The sequence below is a fragment of the Wolffia australiana genome, chromosome 20 (genome assembly GCF_029677425.1).
Source record: "Wolffia australiana isolate 7733 chromosome 20, ASM2967742v1".
In the NCBI taxonomy this organism is placed as follows: Eukaryota; Viridiplantae; Streptophyta; class Magnoliopsida; order Alismatales; family Araceae; genus Wolffia; species Wolffia australiana.
Window position 1 is genome coordinate 2635281 of NC_135854.1, and position 22129 is coordinate 2657409.

A 22129-nucleotide genomic window follows, 5' to 3' on the forward strand; every position below is an offset into this window, starting at 1 on the left:
CTTGTTCTCTCTCTCCGGGTCTTTGTCTGTCTCTGTCTCTCTCTCCTTATCTCTCTTTCAATCTTTCTCCCCCTCTCTCTCTCTGCACTCTCTCTCTTTATCACTCTTGTTCTCTCTCCCATTGTCTCTCCCTCTTTTTCTCTCTTTCTACCTCTCTTTCAAAGTAAAACCCGACCCTTTTCCGATCAGTTCAGTCTTGGTCGACCATTTTTGCTGTAGCACTCTCTTAATTATTTTATTTGTTTTATGACCCATTGGCCCGTGATCCTCCTCACGGTATCGACTTTCCCGACAGATTTTGTACGAATATCCTTCAAATTCTTTTATTGTATTCCTATTAAAATCTCAGAAATCTGGTCATTTTCGCCGGACTTTTCTGTCAAGTCATTTTTTTTTTTTTTTACTTTTCTGTTAGCGTCAAACTCCTCTTATATTTATTATTAAACCTTTTTATCACAGATGGCCAGATCGCAACCGTCCATTTCATGGGCGTCTTACGTCCAACTTCCTCCTCAGATATTAAATTGTATTTATGATCCTTATCGGGGGGGGCTCATCCTTTTCGGTCGCGTGGAAAGATCGACGCCGTCCATTAGAACCGCCGCACGTGTCGCCAATCGGAATACGAGACGTGGCATATATCGGGTGGTCCCCTGTCCAGCTAGCGGACGGCGATATCGGATTCTCCTGCGAATCCGAATACTATTTATCGGGGCTGCGCATGGACGGTCCAGATGCGTCCATCTGTCCTGCCTTTTCGTGAACGATGGAGATCCGTGGCCAGGCTTCCAACTGACCGGTCAGTGGCGGGGCCCGAGGCGTTGGATATCCATCGGACGGCAGAGGAGAGAGGAGCTTACGACCGTCCGATGAGGATCGGAGGGTGGAAAAAGGGCCCCCGGTATTGGTCGGGGAAAAGGCGGCAGTTAGGAGGGTATTTAGGTAAAAGCAGGAGAAGTGGCATTTAGGTAAATTAAAAGAAAGAGAGGGGCTTTGTTGAAAGTTTGGTCCTATCTCGAGCTTCGTGGAAGGGGGAAAGAGGGGAGACAGCGATTTGGCAGGGGAGTGTGTAGGCGCTGGCGGGGGCAGCAGAATCGGCGGTCGCAAGGCGAAGATCGTGGCAAGGTCGGCGTTCGTTTGATTCTTGGAGCTGGAACGTCGATTGATTGTAATCTGCTCGCGGAACTGTGCTTTTTTCTGGTTTTTTCCTCCGATCTGAGCTGATTTCGGTGGAGAATGGAGGCGCGGGGGTTCGGGAGGTGTTTGTAGGCTCTAGGCTGTAGATTTTGGAAGTAATTCGTGTCTAATCACCGATCTTTGTCGAAAATCTCGCTGAATCCGGAGATCTAGGGATCCTGGTGGAATAGACGGTCGCGTTGGGGGATCTGGTGTTAGAAATCATGTGTTTGGGGAAGATTCCTTTAGACCTTTATCTATTTGGGGAAAAACCGAGGTATCTTTGGGGTTTGTTCTGAGATCTCTGTGTCGATTTCCTTGCGTTGGTTTTAGAGCATCGGTTGGTTTTAGAGTATGGACTGCGAGCTTATTGATTTTCAGCTTGCTTATTGATTTTCAAAAATTGGGGGCACGATGTGAAATTCATCCCTGCGTCTCTCTCTCTATCTATCTATAACCGTGTTTATTGTTTTGGCTTTGCTTACATGATCCTGAAATTGCTTCCTGTTTATGAACTCAGGCCTTCTGAAGGAATTCCTCGGTAACTGGGTAATCTAAAGTTGAACAAAGCCCGTTGCAGTCATTCAAGAAACTTGGAACGTTTGTGGAAATGCCGTTTCAAAGCTGTAAAGTTGGCTGATTGAAGTTTGTTCATCAAGACTGTTGAAGTTGACCGATTGAATTGCGGATTTTTTTTGCTTTCTTTGATGGGTACAGCTACTGGAAATCGGAACCTAGGTGGGGTTCTTCATATTAGCTAGGATTTAAGCTAAATTATGTAAACTAATACCCAAAGTTGTACTTTAATCTCATCTTTCAGGGGTCTCTGGAGATGCATTGTACAGAGAGCTCTGGCATGCTTGTGCTGGACCCTTAGTTTCTGTACCTCGCGAAGGGGAAAGAGTTTACTACTTTCCCCAGGGTCACATGGAACAGGTATAGTGTTGATCATCATTTGTTTGAGGGCTTGTTGCTCACCCGACACGATCGTATGAGGTCTTAATTAACCCAGACGATCATCCAGGGTGAACAAGAATGGGAGATCGGATGCGGGCGAAATTCCTGCTTTTTATTTCATTACATCTTAGTCATCGTTTTAATTTTTTGTAGCTCAAAGCATCGACCAACCAAGATGTTGACCAGCATATACCGCTGTTTAACTTGCCATCAAAGATTCTTTGTAGGGTTGTTCATGTTGAGCTTCAGGTTTGTCTTTGAGTTCTCCTCTTTAATGCTACACGCGGTTTGTTAATTAGTTCTTTATAGATATCAGTGTTCTCACTATTTTCTTCTTGATGGATCATCTGAAAATCCAGGCTGAATCTGAAACAGATGAAGTTTTCGCGCATATTACCCTGCAGCCTGAACCAGACGTGAGTCCCTAATGACCTGATCTTAGTTCAATAAATTTTAATATTTGCAATTCACAATAGTTGTAGCAAAGACTCAAGCCATGGAAATTTCCCTAAAAGCTCTTCTATGTCTCCTCACGCTTTCACTTTCTTTTATCAAGAGTGCAGAACCCGGAAACGAATTCTGTGACTGTTGATTAAAATCTGAAATAATTTCTTTTTCTGCTATCATAAACCTTTTTATATTTCCTATGGAGCTGTGATTGGAAAACGATATGTTGGAAATGTATGATGCACTTTAGCATAGTTCACATTTGAGTGTATGGACCTTATTTTTGTGTAGAAGCTCTTGTCTAAGTGCTCAAACTGGACTTAGATCTAGCTTAAAGTCATTAGGCTAAGTAAATCCCAAAGATGATATCAAAGGTAAAAATAAGGTATTGTGTAAGTTCTCAAACTGGACTTAAATCCCGAAAAAGCAATTAGTGTTACTTATATCTTGTAAATCAGACATCTGTTGCTTAGTAATGTTCCAAATACCCTCTCCCATTTCTTATAAATGCTTTCTTTTATTAGCTGGTCATCTCAAAATCCAGGCTGAATCAGAAACAGATGAAGTTCTCCCGAACAGTTTTTCTTTTCCATCTCATATTATTATGCATCGTGCTTTCTCATATTAGTATCAGGCTTCTCTGCTCCTTAGTTGATCTACTTTCCTGGTATTAAAAACTTTGCAGCACAATGGAACTTCGTTTCTTATACTAATAGTATGTCTTCTATTAATCAGCAACGCGAAGTGACGTGCCCAGATTCCCCACTTCCTGATCTGGAAAGGTGCTCTGTTCGATCATTCTGCAAGACTCTAACGGCTTCTGATACAAGTACACATGGAGGCTTCTCGGTTTTGCGAAGGCATGCCGATGAGTGTCTGCCTCCTCTTGTGAGTAAAAATTTTCTTTTAATTAGGATGAGATCGTAAATTTGAACTTGTATGACTGACTACGTTAACTTCACATCATCCTAGGATATGACTCAGCAGCCACCATGGCAAGAACTGGTCGCCTCCGATCTGCACGGCACCGAGTGGCATTTCCGTCACATATTTAGAGGTAAGTTTGGGTACTTTAAACCTTGTAAGGCATTTTTCTTACTGATTTCTATAGTGCCCGCCTTCTTACTTAAGACCATATTTCAGCTGGCCATTTGTCTCATATATTTGTTTAAACTCCTTGTATAACTCCAAAGGAAGGAGTAGATACGAGGATGATAGTGGGGGGTGGAGAGAAAGAGAGATGCAGGAAATGAGAGATGAGAGCAGGGTTGTAATCCTCCCGAGAATGAGGAGAAACCGAAATTTTCTTAGAGCTTAGGTTCCCTGCACTTAAATAAGGATAGGAATTCCCAAGGCAAATTACAAATAAGTCCCTATCATCTAACAGATTTCTACATCGGCATTTTTTTTTCCAGGGCAGCCTAGGCGGCACTTGCTCACAACAGGCTGGAGTGTTTTCGTGAGCTCCAAAAAACTGGTCGCTGGTGATGCATTCATCTTTCTCAGGTAAGTAAAATTGCATCTCTTGGATCTGATACAGTCCTTCGTGTCAAAATATGATGATTACCTTTGATTGCTTCTAGGGGTGAGGATGGGGAACTGCGTGTCGGTGTGAGGCGGTTAATGAGACAATTGAGTAACATGCCATCATCTGTCATATCAAGTCACAGCATGCACCTCGGTGTTCTGGCGACTGCGTCCCATGCTGTATCAACTGGGACTATCTTCTCTGTTTTCTACAAGCCAAGGTCATTGCCCTTCATTTTTTTTAATATCCCACGTCAATTTTTTTATTTGAGTGCATATTTGCGTTTGTCGTTGTCCAGTCCGAAAAACAGTCATTGCTGACCAACTTGTTGGTGTGGCACTTCCAGAACTAGCCCCTCGGAGTTTATTGTCAGTCTCAACAAGTATTTGGAGGCCAAAAACCACAAGCTATCTGTTGGGATGAGGTTTAAGATGCGTTTTGAGGGGGATGACGCTCCAGAAAGAAGGTATCTAAGCTCTTTCGTCTCGGTACTTTTCTTCTCAATATATATGTTCTTTTTCCTACTTCAACTATAAATGCGTCATCTTTTGATTCAGGTTCAGTGGGACCATCATTGGCGTTGGGGACAGTGTATCACCCCATTGGGCGGACTCCGAATGGAGGTCTCTCAAGGTATCGATTCTGTTGGTAAATTAAACTTTTGAATATTTGTATTGCTGAGAAAAGGGTGGGTTAGCTAATTTGTTGTTTATTTTCTTTATTATCTTAACTAATGGGCAAATGGTATATTACTTACGTGGCATGGTGATGTGCTCATGGGATGGCTATACAGGTCCAGTGGGATGAACCATCTGCCATCCCACGCCCGGAGAGAGTGTCCCCGTGGGAGCTGGAGCCTCTTGCTTCGTTCAGTTCTCCAACTGCTCCACCTGTGGCGAGGAATAAAAGAGCGCGCCCCCCTTCTCTCTCTACCGCTCCTGAGCTCTCCTCAGCTTTCGGTACAGTTTGCCTTTTTCCTTATTCATGTCTTCCCAATAACCATCTGAATATTTACTTGCCCATGTATGATCCCATATAGTCACATGCACATCTTTTGAGCACATGCATAATCATATGAATTATTTGTGGACGGGCTTCCTCACAAGGGGTGGGGAACCGATTTGGAGATCTGGATGAAACACCGATCAGATCACGATCTGGGCATTAATGATCATCCAAGATTATCAAATTCTTGATCAATCGAAATCCATTTAATGGATCGAACAAGATCAGAAGAATAAATAATATCGATCCAATGAAAATCTCCCTTCATAAAAAAGAACGGCCCTAGCATAAAGATCTAGCCAACAGAAATGAGAGAGATTAATCGAGCGTGCCATGTGGTAGTGCCTGCTTGGATTGATTGATCCACTCCATTTGTTTGGCCAATCAGAAGATGTGTCCTCTTGGTGAGATCTGATCAGTGGGCCAGTTCGATTGGATCAGATCAATCACATCTGGATCTGGGCTCTCAGTTCGTTCAAAATTTTGGATTAGGATTCATCCGATCATCAATCGTACACATGCAATTTGGGAGCGGGCCTATCATTGAATTCATAAATCATACAATATGGGCGCTTGCGTGCTATTGTAATCTCATGCATGTAATTTTCTTGGTTGTATGCATGGAGAATAATTAGTATTCGTGATTGGCTTCCTGAACTGGACAGTTGATTTGCATTCATGCATGGTTTGTTTCTGTACATATGCACATAAGATTTATGAAATGGCATGTTCAACGATATGAGCGCACATGCTTATTTACCGATGTTGGTTCCCTGCGTGTACTCTAAGGACATTCCTTTCAATTAAAAATGTGTGATTGGTTGCATAATAACATCAACCAGATCTCACCACTCAACCCTTTGGGCTTATTGGGCGGATCAGGTCCTACTATTCAACCGACCTAAACCTTTGGCTGGTTCAGGTTAGTTGGCCACAAATCTTGGTTCGACAGGGTTAGTTGACCCAAACGGTCTGGTTGGCTTACCTTACCCAACCTCCGAATACTAAATAGTGCTGTGATCCAGATGACAAACCAACCCTTTTGACTGCAAAATGTTATTCCATATATTCATTTACAAACGTGAAATCATCCATCTGCATGTACTTTCCGATATAATTAATTGTTCACTGGTTTTCTTCCGTTTGTTTTCATGGGTTTTTTCAGGTCTATGGAAGGGTTCTTCGGCAACAGAAGGCTCCGGCCAGGCCTTTCCATATCTGGGCCATCACCGGGCCCATGAGCCATTTGTGACTCTGAACTCCCCAAAATCGACAGCTGATGGAAGCAGAACGGTGGCACCGCCAACATTAACCAGCTCTATCTACTTGTCTGGGCCGCAGGTCGAAGACCAAATGACGGACTCGTTATGTTCTTTCTCGGCAATCCGAGAAGCTGGTGAAAAGAAGCAGGAGACGCCAGGGAGTGGCTGCAGGCTTTTTGGGATTCAGCTGGTAGAAGCCTGCCCCGCCTTTGAGGATGCTGATCGGGCCGTTGATCTGGACTCAGATATGCAATCTCAGCCATCCAATGCTGCCAGCGAGCCTGAGCGGTCCTCACATCGCTCGGCCCTTGAGCCCCAAAGCAGGCAAGTCAGGAGCTGCACCAAGGTATCAACTTTGAACATCTTCCAAAATATTGAATATTTCTTACTTCTAGCATTCATTTCCTTTTTGTAAAAATTAAGAGCGTGTTTTTTAATTCCCAACAATATTCCCATTTTTTTTTTGAAATGTTGCTCTTGATTTCGAGTTACACTTCTATTATTTTAATTCCAACTGTGACTATCCTTATTTTATTCCTTACGATTTTAAGATTATCAAGTTCTGTTTTTAGCTCCTTTTATTGTTTTTATTCAAATTTTGGGATATTTATCGTAGCTTTTATTTTTGCTAGGATTTTTAATATCTTTTTTATTTTTTTATTTGGGGGGGACCAGGTGCAGATGCAGGGGGTAGCTGTGGGGAGGGCGGTGGACTTGACGAGATTTGGGGGATATGAGGAGTTGTTTGGTAAGTTGGAGGAGATGTTCGACATAGCCGGAGAGCTCTCAAGTGGCGCCGCCAAGTGGCAGGTCGTCTTCACCGACGATGAAGATGACATGATGCTCGTCGGCGACGACCCCTGGCAGTAATACCTCTTTCCAGATTCTTCAGTTTCTCTCTCTACTCTCTGTACAACTCCCTCTTTCCTTCTCTCTCAATTTCTGATTTCTGTCTTGTGTCTTTCCAATGTCCCACCGTCTCTCGCCTCTTTCTTTCTATCTCTAAACTCTCTGTATTCTCCATCTAATTTCTCTGCAGTCTTTCTTTATTTTCTCTCCTTCCCTCTGTAACTTCCTTCTAGTCTCGATTGTCTCTCCCTTGTCTCTTTCCCTCTCTCTCTACTGTGTCCCTCTTTACTCCTTTTCTCTCTCTCTTCTTCTCTTGGGTCTCTTTAGTCTCTCCCTGTTGTTATCTTTCTTGAATCCACCCTGTCTCTTTCTCAGTCTCTCTCTCTTTTAATCTCACTGAGTCCATTGCTAATATCTTTCCTATCATTTTTGTCTCCCTTTAATCTCTCTTGCCCCTTTCTCTCTATCTCTATTCTACATAATATCAACAGTATCTTTCTCCGATGTATCTTCACTCTCTTGCCAAAATATTTTCTGTCACTTAGTCTCCCTTTTATCTTCGATCTCTCTCGAATTTGTTCCTCTATTTATGTTACATTCTCTCTAAATCTCATCTGAATCTTTCTCCAATCTCACTTCAATCTCTTGGCTCACTCTCTGTCTAATATCTTCTCTATCACGCTTCAGTCTCGCTTTAATCTCTTGAGCCCCTTTCGATTCATTCTCTCTTGAATCTCTCCCTTTATTCTACCTGCATTCTCTCTAATCTCTTGCGAATGTCTCACCCGAATATCTCTATTTAGTCTCTCTCCCAGCTTTGTTCTCGCTTAAGCTATCTCCCATCTCTCACCAGCCTCCCACTAATATCTCTCTAGTTTCATTCTGGTCTCCCTTGTAATCTCTCTTCAGTGTCTAATCCCTCTATTCTCTCTCTCCCATCTCTCTCTACCCTCCTAATCTCTCCTTTATTTTCTTTAGACTTTCTGTAGTCTCTCTTCAGTGTTTATTCTCTCTCCAGTCTCTCTCTAGCCTCCCTCTAATCTATTCTCTCTCTAGTCTTCCTACCATGTTGCCCACGCTAATTTTTTAAATTTTTTCTTCTATTTCTCTCTCTCTCTCTCACTCTCTTCTCTCTCTTCAGTGTTTATTCTCTCTCCAGTCTCTCTCCAGTCTCTCTCTAGCCTCCCTCTAATATCTTCTCTCTCTAGTCTTCCTACCATTTTGCCCGCGCTAATTTTTTAAAATTTTTCTTCTATTTCTCTCTCTCACTCTCTTCTCTCTCTTCAGTGTTTATTCTCTCTCCATTCTCTCTCTAGCCTCCCTCTAATATCTTCTCTCTCGTCTTCCTACCATGTTGCCCGCGCTAGTTTTAAAAAAAATTTCTTCTATTTCTCTCTCTCACTCTCTTTGTTCTACTACCTCTCTCTATACTTTTTTGCATACTCTCTTTGTAAACTCCCAACATCTATGGCGGGTGCAGCGAGTTCTTGGGAATGGTGAGGAAGATCTACATCTACACCTACGAGGAGGCGAAGAGGCTTGCCCCACGGCCGAGGCCCACATCAGCGTTGACGACCGCCAGCAGTGTTAGCGACGAAGACGATGCCGAGGGTATGCCCCAAGGCCCAGATGACGCCGGAGAAATCAGCGGTGAGTAGCCAAATCATGATTCATCCTATATATATTATACATATGTCCTTTGTATACGTGCTTGTGTGGGAGGCCGATTTTTTTTTTTATTATCTAAAATTTTAATGCTCATGGGGATGCCAAATCGCCCTAGCAGAGAGACCTCGAAGGATTAATGACCATCATTGATCCATCTAAATATCTACGTTAATCTATAGCTATGTCTGTATCTTGTTTATGCACATCTGTTTTTTTTTATTCTTCTTAACTTTAATGCTGATTGGGATGCCGAATGGAATTACTAGATTCACCAACTAGAGTTTAAGCAGTTATTCACAGCTCTGAAAGAAAATAAGCTCGTGAAATTGAGAGTTTCTTGACTATTTTTATGTCATGAAACTAGTTCTTGACTATTTTTATGTCGTCAAACTAGTTCTTGACTATTTTTATGTCGTCAAACTAGTTCTTGACGATTTTTACGTCGTCAAACTAGTTCTTGACTATTTTTATGTCGTCAAACTAGTTCTTGACTATTTTTATGTCGTCAAACTAGTTCTTAACTATTTTCATGTCGTCAAACTAGTTCTTGACGATTTTTACGTCGTCAAACTAGTTCTTGACGATTTTCATGTCGTCAAACTAGTTCTTGACTCTTTTTATGTCGTCAAACTAGTTCTTGACTATTTTTTTAATCGTCAAACTAGTTCATGACTTACTTTTATGTCATCAAACTAGTTCATCACTATTTTTACGTCATCAAACTAGTTTTGGACTATTTTTATGTCGCCAAACTAGTTCTTGACTATTTTTATGCAGTTATAATTCTACTCTAATTGTATGATGCAGTACTTTTATTGTTGATGCCTATAACTATGTTTACGACAGTAACTTATAATGGGAAAATTATGTCAGTAGGACGAAAAACTGTTCTTGACGATAGTAGGACATCGATAACAATTATAATGGGAAAATTCTGAAGTGGAATTTTAAAGCTAATGGGGATGCCTATTGTATCTTTATTTTCCCCCTTTTTTTGCCCTTAGTAGCCGCAGACTTAGATTTATAAGATTATATTTTTGCCCTTATTAGGCACAAAAAAGAATGGCAGTAGAATTTCTAGAAAAAAAACTTTCATCCTTATTGAATGCTAATTTTCTTTCAGAAAACCATGAAAAATATAATCTTATAAATCTAAGTCTGCGGCTAATGGTGTAGTGATTTTTCCATTGATCTCTTGGTGTAGAAATTTATTGGTTAATATATAAGAGGAATAACTAGGATTAAATATTTCTCGTCATAGTTTTCAAGATCTTAACTAGGATACCAATATAGAGAATTCTATCTAAATAAGGACATACAACTGAAAAAAATTACAAAATCAAAGATTAAATATTCCAATTTACATCTATGACTTGTAGCGGCTTGACGAGATAAAACTCTATTAATCAACTAAATACAATCTCTATTCATCAGTTCCAGCTTATATGTTTCTATGAAAAAATATATGCAAAGGATTTGTCTTGGCACAACTATTTAAAACATTTATCTATTATCTCACAATTATGAGCTAATTTAATCAGTTTTAACACCACCAAATAATTAATTTGTGTATCATTCATTTTGGTATTTAGGATAGTTTAAATCTCATGAGAGTAATTGTAGTGCAGATTATCAATCTCTAAAGATAATTTATACAGTAAATAAATAATAAAATAATTTTAAAACAATATCCATGTAACATGATAAAAGTTATTATTACTATTTATCCTTTTCTTTTTCCAAAAATAATGCTAACTAATTATCTCCAAACTATGACACGGACGCCTTCCCATTATTTATAACTTAAAATCAGTTAATCAAATCTGTCATCAAACTACTTATTAACCATCAAATTCATGTCTTGGAGTACCCCTTTGATATCTATTTCATCTTCGGCTTGCAATCTATCATTGTTGACATCATTGCTTCAACATTGACAGTTTGGAAAAAAAAATTCCCACATAATTTCTTATGGAGATGGGAACAAATAAAAAGCCATTACATATATTTTTTAATGATTCATTACTATCTCTTCTACGTATGTGCCTCAACATTATTTTTCTTCTTCTGAAATCTGGACAATTTCATTAAAAAGGAGCATGCATTTCATCTTACCTGTTGGCTCATTCAGAGTACCTTTTTGCATATTCATTACAACATCATCATTTGCCCATACCATTTATTATTCAAGTTAATCAAAAGCGTATGGGACTTTTTTACGTAAATTTAATTTTTTGGTGGAATTTTAAACAAAATTCGTTTGATTTGACAGATGAAAGAAGAAAACTTCTCTGTATACCATAAGCCCTGATGGTTGGGATTTTTCATGCTTAAATAGTTTATTTTAGTTGGATTCATATACTTCTACTTTTAGTTGGATTCATACTTTTATTTTTTCAAGTTCTTTTAATATTCTTTATATAACAAGAACTATTTTGTCAACGCTTCTTTAAAACCCTTTTCTCATTTTTTTAAGAAATTCTTAGAACTAGAGATAATTTTGATTATTTAACTATTGTAATGCAGACCTTTAATTTCCTTTGTTACTTTGTTACTTTTTTACTCATACTTCTATTTTCAAAGAAACAAGTTTTGAATTTCTAGTATTTTCTACATCTGAATATAAAATGCATATGGAATGAAGTAGAAAAACAAGCGGCATTTTTTTCAGCGAAATCACGGTTCATGTGATTCATATGTTTGATTTTGTAGGCTGGATTGTCTATCAGGTATTGATTCTTGCAGTGTGAATCCGACTAATGGAAACATATTAAAACTTTGTGCAGAACATGTTCCATTCTCACTTGGTTCCTTCGGTGAGTCTCGTCCAGCTATTTAAATGTCAGGCCTCTAGACATATCCGCAGAATTCTCAGAAAGTTGCACCTCTTGAAATTGTAATGGATCTTCTCGCCATCTGGTCTCACTAGAAAATAGAACATTAAGAAAGTATGAGATCTAAAGTTGGGGAGATAAAATGTTATTTCATGCACCAACATCACATAAATCTTTCTTCTGATGTGTATTAAGTCCCACATATGTACTATCATATAATTCAAGGGCTTATGTCACATTAAAGTAATTTGACAACTTTCCCTCCATTCCTGATATTTTAAATAATTTTCTCCATTGAATTCAGATGAACGTAAGATTCCTTAACATGCAGCACGTGCAGCCATTGTTGGCCGTCGCCCAACAATTGGATTAAATGATGACATGATTATAGGCAAGCACAAAGAACATAAAAACAATGGGGGAAAGTGGAGCACCACAACCAAACCTAAGGAGGACTGGGAGACTTTTGCACGCCAGAATATGTCAGTTGTGACTTTTAGAAACATAACTTTGAGTCAGTGACATTGGCGTCACAGAAGAAAGAAATGAAACATGTATTACCCAGAAAACTGAGGGTAAAATGGTTTAACATTTACTCTCCTCCATCACTTGCCTAACCTTCTATATGATTTGAAAAAAAAACATACGAACCACTTTGAAACTCACCCCAACAATGGTTTGCCTCGGCAAAAAAAGTTTCTGAGATCAAAATTCTTCTTTTTTCCTCATATAAATTATGAGTTTATTCTCACCTTATTGATTCCTTTTTTGGTTACTTCCAAAAAGCCAAGAAAGGGTGAAATGTGCATGCTCTTTGTGGAAAGGGCTTTGTAAGAGCATCAGATTCCCAGATTACCAGTGAATAGTACACACAATAGATCATAAAATACACCCAGATAATCTATTGACTTCCCGGATTTCCTTCCCGGATCTCAACGAGCTTGTTCTTCAAGTGAAATGTGCGATAATCATGTGCACATACGCTTATTCCCTTTATTAAATATCACATTCTTCGACCTCCATCAACATTAAGTTTCAGTTTATTGCACTACCTCCTCGCTATGGATTGATCCCTTTCTCACTCTATACCTAGTATAGATTATTAAGGGAATTTTAAATATAATATTACATAATTCAAATTCTAACTATATATTTAATCATGTTATATCATTTTTTTTTATACTAATGAATTGGCCTCCAGGTATGGCTTGTATGGGCACCTGAAAAGGGGTTACCCTATTTATATTTCACGGGAATTTCTCATAAAAATCCCCAGAACTTGAGTATAAAAGTCAAAAACTTGAGTTTATTAGTCTATTTAATGACATTAGTAGCCTAGTGACCTTTATTATGTAAGCCTATTAAATGAAAATATGAACACATATTTATTGATTGATCAATGATCAATTTAGCGAAATAGATTGTTATGCTGCGTAGTGAAAAGCTGTACCTGGTGCTCTAAAAAGTGCTCAGGAGTACAACTCTCTCATGAGACCTTTATCATCATCAATTACTGTGTATCTGTAATTCTTCAAACGTGAAACCCTTTCAAATGACTTGAGTGTGGCAAATTGTCAAATCCTAATCAATTATTCTAGGAGGTAGTAATTGTGTCGATGTGATATTAACTCTAATGATTACTTAATAGTGACATGAATCAACTTGATTGACAACTTTGGGGATCATATGGGTCAATGCAAAGAATTATTTTCCAAAAGAGCCCGACTGTCTATCCTAAGTGATACCACTCCTGATCAACAACATTTTGTTACGGTCCCCATGAAACAATATGCAAGGAAGAAGCGGCAGAAAGAAAATATAGAAGGGGGTGCTTGTGACAACTAAAGAAGTCACAACTAACTCCCTTGTGGACTTAAAATTATTAATAAAGGAAAGGGGGGGATCTTCCTGACTTGGAGACGGAAACACAATGGAGCGCTGCTGCATTCGGTGGGAGCCCTGTGCGTGGAGTCTCAGAGAGGGTGGATTCATCGGTGATCCAAAGCATTGGAGGACTATTCTTCCGAACAGAGATCTAAGCGGCAAGTAAGCGTTTCTTCTTGAAAACTATATTTGGATCTTGGGAGTTATATCACATTCATTGTATGAATGCAGTTAGATTGCCGCTGGATATTCCAATCTCCATTTTGAGTATCCTTCGAGTTGGATTATTTAAAACACTTTTTGACAGACCAGTGATCACTATTATATTATGACTTCATCATTATCCATTTCGTCATTTTATTTATTCCAAGACTTTTTTATAAATATCACATAATACTAAACATGAATAAATATCTAATTCAACGAACATGAATAAGGCATGAAAAAGTGATTGGCCTGTATGCCACATATTACCCATCGTCTTATTACAAATTTAACCATTATACTTAAATCCCAACAATTTCTTCCTTCGCAATAAATTATTGTTTGACATTCCTCAAATCGACTCTTCTCATTCATGAATTTGACATTATCTGTGGTCTATTTTTCTTTTTTTGAATTTTCAGTTTTAACCCTGGATAATTGCAATGTTCATTAGTTTAATAAATTCAAAGTCATTTGGAAAAAAGTTCATTCCTCAATCAATCACCCTCTTAGACTATATGGCATAACTTAAGTTTGAGAACTATTTAAATTCACTGTATTCATGTTTGACAAAAACGTAACACATCAAACCATGTGATCTATGTCATCAAAACTCAGGAGAAAGCACTTGTTTATTTGCGACGATATCCTTATCTAGGCAACAAAATCCTGAAGAGTATGCAGCCCTCCATACCTTACCTGGGGGAATAGATTGGTGTTTTCCCAAAAAAAATACTATTGGCAAGGAAAATAGTATTTTGATTCAATAGTTTCATATCATCAAAACATACTATCTCAGAGGTTCCTTAACATTTTTGGTTGAAAGAAATAATGATTTTGCATACCATTTTTGTTAGTAATAATGTTTTTGCTCTGTTTCATCCAACAAATAAAAAATTTCAATGTACTATGTCAAAAAGAGTAAGACTTAACACTGACTTCTAAGTTCAAACACTCAACTATTCTAGAAATAAGGCCAGGTTGAGATACATTGCCCATGGTGAAAAAAAATCAATATTCATAATTTTGATATTTATCCCATACATGGTGTTCACCTACGGGACGAGATAAACCGAGTCTCTTCCCATCTCAAACCCTTGGACACAGGCAAAACTGCGACATCTCGGGATAAGACACTAGACGAGAGGCGTGCTTCGAGCATGACGCCGTTTCATCCCATCTGAAGCTCACCCAAATCCATCCTCACATCCCATCCTGGGGCATCAAGAACCCAACCAAAAAAATCTAGAATGTTGAATTACCAGAGCTAAGCCTCAAGAATTTCTCTAACCATGACTCTCTAATTTTGGCTTTAATTCTGTTGGTTCTTTCCTAAACACTGACTTTATAACTTTCAACGCACCTCAAATGATCTTTTATTCTTCTACACTTGTACTGACCCTTTCTTCATGAGCAATAGACGACCATAAATTGGCACTTAGGGACTACATATCAACATAAATGCAGTCAAGGGGCAATAAATGCATACATTCTGAGTGTAATGGGAGTACCATAAACCCAATCATGGAAACCTTGCCTGAATATTTATCATCCCTAACCAATGTTAATAACATTTCAAAACTTATTTTCTACATGCCCTCACTTGACATTTCATATTAAGGTTATAACATACAAAAACTGTTGTATATTAATGCAATAGAGGAGAAAAATTGTTTATCCTTTTGTCTTAAATTTAAAGTGACAATGGGAACGAAAAATACACAAGAGAAACAGTACTAGATTAATTGATTTCATGAATCCCTATTGATTTAATATGTTCTCTATGCCATTAAGAATGTCCCAGCTGAACTTTCACAGGTATTACAAAAGTAAAAGAGAGCATAAAAAATGGCCACAAAAGTTTACGGGGCTAATAAATTTTCATCTTTCTCTTCTAAAGTTACAGGAAAAGTGGATCCCTGATAGAAGTTAGACAAAAAGGGAAAAAGAAGGTATCATAAAGTTACAAGATACTATTACTGAGATGTGTACAAATGTATGGTTGGAAAAGCATTTTGTCACTTTTCTTCCAAAAAGTATAGCGATGTGGGGATGGAAATAAGCATCAAGCTAACATTTTATATTACCTGATTTATTATCTTCATTTTATCTGTGTTAATTACATCATCAATTTTAATGCCTGAGAGGGACCCCACCTAACTTGCGTGTGAGAAGCTGGAAACATGGAAGTGAGGCCAGATAAAGGGAAGCTAGAATCAGAGGTGATGCTGCAAGCCAACCCAGGAGCTGGAAAAAAATTAGGGTTTTCAGATAACATAAGAGGCATAACCATTAAACTAAGAAATGAATGGGCACAACTGTATTATACCTCGCCATCCATGTATAAATTGATAAATAAAAAATATTCAATGAAATTTAATTTGGATATAAAAATCATATGCATGGGTAGGGTAAGATTTCATCAAAAATCATTTAATGAGCGAGTTATTGAATAGTTGGATGATAATCAAATTTCAAACTGCATTGTTTATCGATACTCAACAACATTCCAACCAACTCATTGGAAAATACGGGTTTGAGAATAAGGCTTACAGCGTGGAATACGGAGAGGAGGATTTCTGTGGATGCGTGGAATGTGAGGATCCTCATTAGCGCATCTTTATTTAAAGACAAATGGGGGCCACCGGAGATGAACTCTCCAAATCGCAGGAAGGGAATCACCATGCTGATTTCCAGGAGCCAGGCAAACATGATTAAGTCAGGAAAATTCGTTTACTATGAAATAAATTTGTACTTAACTTGATTCAAATGTCAAAAAAATTAGATTAAGCTTTATAACTATCAAACGCTGATGGCTAGTTATCTATTGAATGATAAATTGCCATCATGATTTATCCAAGCTCTAACATGGATGACAATGACGGGATTTGGTGAGGACTGACGATATCTTCATTTTATTTCAGTCAGCATCCACTTGTCATTGTTACTGTTGATCATGATCTATGATCACATATTATTAAAAAAAAATGATCTATGATCACAAAAAAATATTTCTTTCAATTTTGGAAAAGAGCTTGCAAATCATCTGCAGGAGAGTCAGTCATGAGCTACGTCGAATAAGGACAAGAGATAATATAGAAATTACGAGAAGCATCCGATAAGAAACTCGCCTAAGCTCAAACGGGGTGGCAACAAAATTCGCAAGCATTACTGTGGGAGCATGACAGCTATTACGGAGCAACGCAATTCCCATCCCGCAGAGGAAAACTGTGACACCTATGCCATTTGAATCAACAATTTCGTCAGCTGAAGTTTTCTATCTATCTATCTCTCTATTAATCTATGTATGAATGTCATATGCATCTATCTATCTATCTCTTTGTCAGTGTATCTATAAGGATTTAAGTTTGGAAGGGCTTCATCCATGATGATCAGCTACGATCATCCTTTCATCATGATTAGTTCAGCCAGACTTCTGTTTTTCGTGCCCAGGAAGCTTCCTTCTCCTAATCCGAATATTTTATAAAAAAATTATTTCATAAATAGTAGTTCTGAAACTTTGTCAGCTGAACCTCTCTACAAATTATGTACTGTACTTAATATTAAAGTTTGGGAGGCTTTCCTTGACGACGATCAGCGACAATCGCCTGTGTTTCATGATCATTCCACATCTGGATCAGTTGAGAATAACCAAAAATCTAGACTTTAGAGGTTCGTTGCCACTCCCAACCCTAATCTTTTCAAATAAAATTGTTTCATTGATGGCCATTGAAAAATTTGGGGCCGCATCAAAAGTTGAAGATCTGCCGACAACAATTAGGATATTATCTTAGAAAGACTCACCACAGATGGGGAACAATCCAAGCGTGAATCCAAGGGCAAAGGAGAAGGCCAGGAGCTTCGGTTCCGCGCCTCTGTTCCAACAGATCCCGAATTCGGTCAATTAAAAGACAAACCCCCTAGGGTTCCAATCACAACAAAAAAATCACCCCCAAGATAGAAAAACACGCAAATATTTGGTTCAAATTAAAGACAATAAAAAGGGCATTGCCAACAAAAGATCCTTCGGATCGCAAGGGGACTGCGAATCAGGTTTTTGAGGATTTTAAATTTGTTTACCTTCTGATGATCAGAACGAGCGGATCCAAGACTCTTTTCTTTGTCCATGCGACAAGTTTCCAAGTTGTCATCGTCAACTATAAACGCGAACGATCAATCAAGAAAAAACACTAGATTTTCAAAAGGAATCTTCTATCACGTCTAAAACTACGATCATCGATGAAATCCCCTTAAAATGCGAGAACCAATCGATTGCCGTGCTTCCCGACTATCACAGTTCTTCGTTGGTATTTATACCCACGGGCCGAATTAAAGCATGAAGCAGGTCAATTTTATTTTCGTTCCTTGTATTTATTAAATAGCTTTTTAAATTGCAAAGGGTAGAAAAAAGGAACCCAACACATCTCTTTAAACATATATTTATTTGGCAAGTATAACAACCTTTTTCCTGTTGTAATTTAACTACTCATGGTTCTTGTATTCAGAATCTTAGAAATAGATGTCACTATTTAAAAAATAATTTTTCTGTTCTCGTTGCAGTTCTTGTATTCATGGTTCTTGTATTCATGGTTTTACATGTGAAGTTGTTTTAGTACATTTTGTGATCTATCTATTGTCCCTAATTATTCACCTTTGTGATGTCATGTCGACAAACTTCACCCATGGTCACACATGAAGATTTCCCTTCCCTTTTTATCCACTTTAGCAAGCCAAGCCGAAACTCTGAGATTTTATATCTTTCGGGGACGCCATGATAGATGATCCACCTGGTTTGGGAGCAAACATAGTTACACTTGGAGTGGGAGTGTATGATCAAGGCAGATTGCCCAGGTCAAATCAAATCTCACAAAACTGATAGATCAAACAAGCTTGATCAAGGATTGGATTGGCAGAGTGCATCAAGCCTTTAATTGGATCATGATTGGTTTGAGTCATCCAATCCAGTCAAGAGTTCCATTCGACAACGATGAAAATACATGTGGCTGGCAAGCCAATCACACATTCCATATCTCATTCTATGTTCATTAATATAACATATTCATTAGAGTGCATGTGTGATGCTTATAATGAAGTCCATGAATACATGATCTCACTTAGTGAATTATGATGAGATCGTAATACGGAGATCACTAGTCTCCAATCATGTGTTCTAAATATTCCTATTTGAAGGATATGTGAGAAGGACATCAAAGTATCTGCATAGAATGTCACTATCCAGCCTCACTCATTGAGTGCATGTGTAATGCTTATAACGAAGTCCATGAATACATGATCTCATTTAGTGAATTATAATGAGATTGTAATACAGAGAGCACTAGTCTTCAATCATGTATTCTAAATATTCCTATTCGAAGGATATGAGAGAAGGACATCAAAGTATTTACATAGAATGTCACTATCTAGCCTCACTCATATAATAAGTATGGTCGTTCCCATAGCCATTAATGTAGAGACACTAAGGATAGATATTGGGTTCTCTTTAGTGGAAAGATTTCATTGAATTAATCCGTACGAATCCCAGAATGGTATTATACCAAAATGTGAATCAAGTTGATTAACATTTGTGGCCGTGTAAGTGATCCTTAGACATGAGCCACCAAAGATGTCTTGTGGACGGACAAGTGCACTTAGACTATGACCTATGTGTTCCTAATCATAGGATTCCAAATAGTTTTAGTCTGGGTGCATCAAGAAGTTCACAAAGATAATTGAATGGTCAAGAGGGTATCGTCCACCCTCTAGTATAAGAGGTGACAACTCAAGAAAGATGAAATGGTTAAGTCCTCAGCTAAGGCAGTGTAATATCAGGAGAAGACTTGTGAACGCATCAACATTAACTGGATGACCGATCAGGGTTTGACACTTGATACCCTAAGTCATTCTATGAGCATTGATGAATCAAATGGTAGGTACTAAATGACATATTTCAGTGAATTGGTTAATGACTGTTAATATTTAAATTTATTTCTTAAACATCATTTAGCACTTAATTCATAAAATTGGCCTAAATTAGTAATTGAGTATTGTTAAATTTTTTTTTATACTAACCCCATTTAACTCATAGAGTCAAGTGGAATGAATCTCACTTCTATTTTAGAGTTTTTGACGTTTTCAAGTTTAGGTCTCATTTGAGGGCTATTAGGCTAAGGGAAAGAGGTCCAAGAAGGTCCAACTACGTTCGGAGCTCTAGGAGTAGCATAGAGTTACAGTTTGCATGACTTTAATGAGCCCTTAATGCTCCTTTAATCTCACTAAGGCCAAATCTTAAAAAGAAGCAAGTCAAGTGAGTGACCACAATAAGGGGGAATCAGAGGACTCAAACTTGATTGGAGGATATCTCTTCACCAAGATTGAGGCAACAGAAGAGATCTGAACCATTCAAAAGCTTGGGAGATCCAAGGGTCATCATTTTCCTCTCTTCCATATACAAAACCTTGGGTAGAGTAGGGCATTCTAGAGCAAGAGTTGATGGAGAAGTAGAAGAGTCTTGATCACCTTGAGCCTTTGCTCGTGTGTGATAAGCAAAAAATAGGGGTAATTTTTACTAAATTTTAATCCCTTGTCGTTGTCAATTTCAGCTTATACAATAAAATTTATAAAAACCCTAGTTAAGATGTGCAGTGATAAGTAAAGGGTATCGTCCAAGGGAAGCTAGTAAGTAAATTCAATTGATGATATAATTGAGTAATTTGACACTAATTAAAGTTAATGTGATATTCAATGAAGATCAAATAACCCTAATTAAATGAGAAATTTAGAAAGGGACGTAGGAGAGATGAGAGGAATAGAAGAATATGGGGCTCTAAATTTGCTTCTTTGATCCAAAGAAAAGGGCCAAAGGGGTCAACTAGAGAGGTTGAGAGGAGAAAATTTTGATTTTTTTTGGTTGTTTTTGTAGGTTTGATAATTCAAAAATAACTACTCTATTGGATAATAAAAAAGGGAAATTTAATCTCCTAGAAATTGATTTTTGTTTATAGTTTTGTTTTAATTTGCCCTTGGAATAGCTAGGTAAATCTCTCAATTTCTCCTCTCAATCCTAGTAAGGGCTTGTACATGCCGCTCAAGCCAAGCGATTTAGAAGTTCAGACCAGAATCAAAAAGAACAATCAATAAATTAAACTAACATCATCCAAAATACATCAACAATTCAAATACAAAGAAGGAAAAAGTACCAAATAGGTTGATCCAAGCTGGAGCTCCTCTCTTTCTTGCAACTGTGATAGAGCACCATCAAGAATGAGCTTCCCCTCTCGAGATCCAGCTTTTATACTTACGTTACATGGTGAAAATCATCATTTTACCCCATTTAGTCATTAATTTTTATCTATCAATATAGGATTGATCTGAATGATCCAACCATACAGATAGAAGGTCAAGAAGAGAATATCCATAAAAAAATCATCTCAATCGGACCTCAGGATCAAAAGTTATTAATAAATGAATTTAAATCAATTTTAACCATTGGATTTAAATCCATTTATTCAATTATTTCTCATTGGCTGATGACTTTTGAACTTCAAACGGTGGGTTCATTCTTGTTGCGTCACGTACCCCTTGGCCTGGAATCAAAAATAAAGAAAAACAATTAAAAACAATATAATACTTAGCGATTTGCACGTACCTCTACATTTTTTATAACGTAAGCCATTCATAAAATGGCACATCACCTCCCGGGAGAGAGATTGGCCTGGAATTTTGTAATCAAGTCCCTAATAAAACGGTGGCATGCAAATGGACGCTGCTCAAAAAATATTTGTGTATATATCCTTTTCGCTTTCTCTCTCCTCCTTTTTCTCATAAAAACCATTAAATAATTGCTGATTAATTGCAATAGAACCTTGTAACTATTTTAACTGCTTACAACCATGATCGAGAGCTCTTTTAAGGGCATAATTGCAACGAAACTTTAAGAAAAACCCCTTTTAATCTTGAAATTGCTTAAATATTCATATTTTCCATATAAATATATCATTTCCTAGTTAAAAATTTATTTCTTCCTCGAATAAATTCCCAAAATTTCCAATAAAATTCCAGAAAATTCTAGAAAATTCAGAAAATTAAATTTTAAACCTTTCATTTTCATTTAAAATAATTATTTCAAGCTTAAATAAATCCCAAAAAATTCATAAAATTAACAAAAAATTAGGGAAAAATCAGAAATCACTTGGAAACATTAAATATGTAAATATATGATAACAACCCCATTTTAAGCTCTTTAAATGCATAAAATTGTGCTAATAGCATGAAATAAAGACCAAATCTAGGGTGTTATCAGTGTGACAAAGAGGTTC

The 22129-nt window shown here is 37.8% G+C and overlaps 2 protein-coding genes across 4 annotated transcripts; one reads left to right on the top strand and one right to left on the bottom strand.

Moving 5' to 3' along the window:
• Positions 1-1006: 1006 nt before the first annotated feature.
• LOC144716313 (auxin response factor 7-like) lies at positions 1007-9095 on the top strand. 2 transcript variants are annotated; one of them, XM_078591434.1, is made up of 15 exons: positions 1007-1125; positions 1697-1914; positions 1997-2112; positions 2287-2382; positions 2493-2549; positions 3316-3468; positions 3553-3637; positions 3996-4086; positions 4164-4328; positions 4455-4574; positions 4666-4741; positions 4902-5067; positions 6279-6721; positions 7051-7241; positions 8705-9095. In XM_078591434.1, the coding sequence occupies exons 2-15, from the start codon at positions 1884-1886 to the stop codon at positions 8880-8882; spliced, it is 1968 nt and encodes a 655-aa protein (XP_078447560.1). In that variant the 5' UTR covers positions 1007-1125; positions 1697-1883; the 3' UTR covers positions 8883-9095. The 2 variants fall into 2 exon arrangements, with proteins under 2 accessions (XP_078447560.1, XP_078447559.1); XM_078591433.1 differs by having other exon boundaries at positions 1025-1168.
• A 5624-nt stretch (positions 9096-14719) lies between these two features.
• LOC144716314 (uncharacterized) lies at positions 14720-18109 on the bottom strand. Of its 2 annotated transcripts, XM_078591436.1 has the most exons (7): positions 17895-18109; positions 17619-17689; positions 16946-17051; positions 16368-16500; positions 15971-16061; positions 15178-15259; positions 14720-15029 (listed from the first exon to the last, which is right to left on the bottom strand). In XM_078591436.1, the coding sequence occupies exons 1-6, from the start codon at positions 17963-17965 to the stop codon at positions 15222-15224; spliced, it is 510 nt and encodes a 169-aa protein (XP_078447562.1). In that variant the 5' UTR covers positions 17966-18109; the 3' UTR covers positions 14720-15029; positions 15178-15221. The 2 variants fall into 2 exon arrangements, with proteins under 2 accessions (XP_078447562.1, XP_078447561.1); XM_078591435.1 differs by lacking the exon at positions 15178-15259.
• Between the last annotated feature and the right edge of the window lie 4020 nt (positions 18110-22129).

Bases quoted from the DNA above. Each gene is read 5' to 3' on its own strand.
- LOC144716314 (XM_078591435.1), bottom strand. From the start codon at position 17,965: ATGACAACTTGGAAACTTGTCGCATGGACAAAGAAAAGAGTCTTGGAT. The intron at 16,062-16,367 runs GTAAGCCTTATT...ATTTTTTTCCAG, and splicing joins TCCTCTCCGTATTCCACGCT to CTCCTGGGTTGGCTTGCAGC. The intron at 15,030-15,970 runs GTGGGGTCCCTC...TTGATGCCCCAG, and splicing joins GCTTCTCACACGCAAGTTAG to GATGGGATGTGAGGATGGAT.
- LOC144716313 (XM_078591434.1), top strand. From the start codon at position 1,884: ATGGGTACAGCTACTGGAAATCGGAACCTAG. The intron at 3,638-3,995 runs GTAAGTTTGGGT...TTTTTTTTCCAG, and splicing joins TTTCCGTCACATATTTAGAG to GGCAGCCTAGGCGGCACTTG. The intron at 4,575-4,665 runs GTATCTAAGCTC...CTTTTGATTCAG, and splicing joins GATGACGCTCCAGAAAGAAG to GTTCAGTGGGACCATCATTG.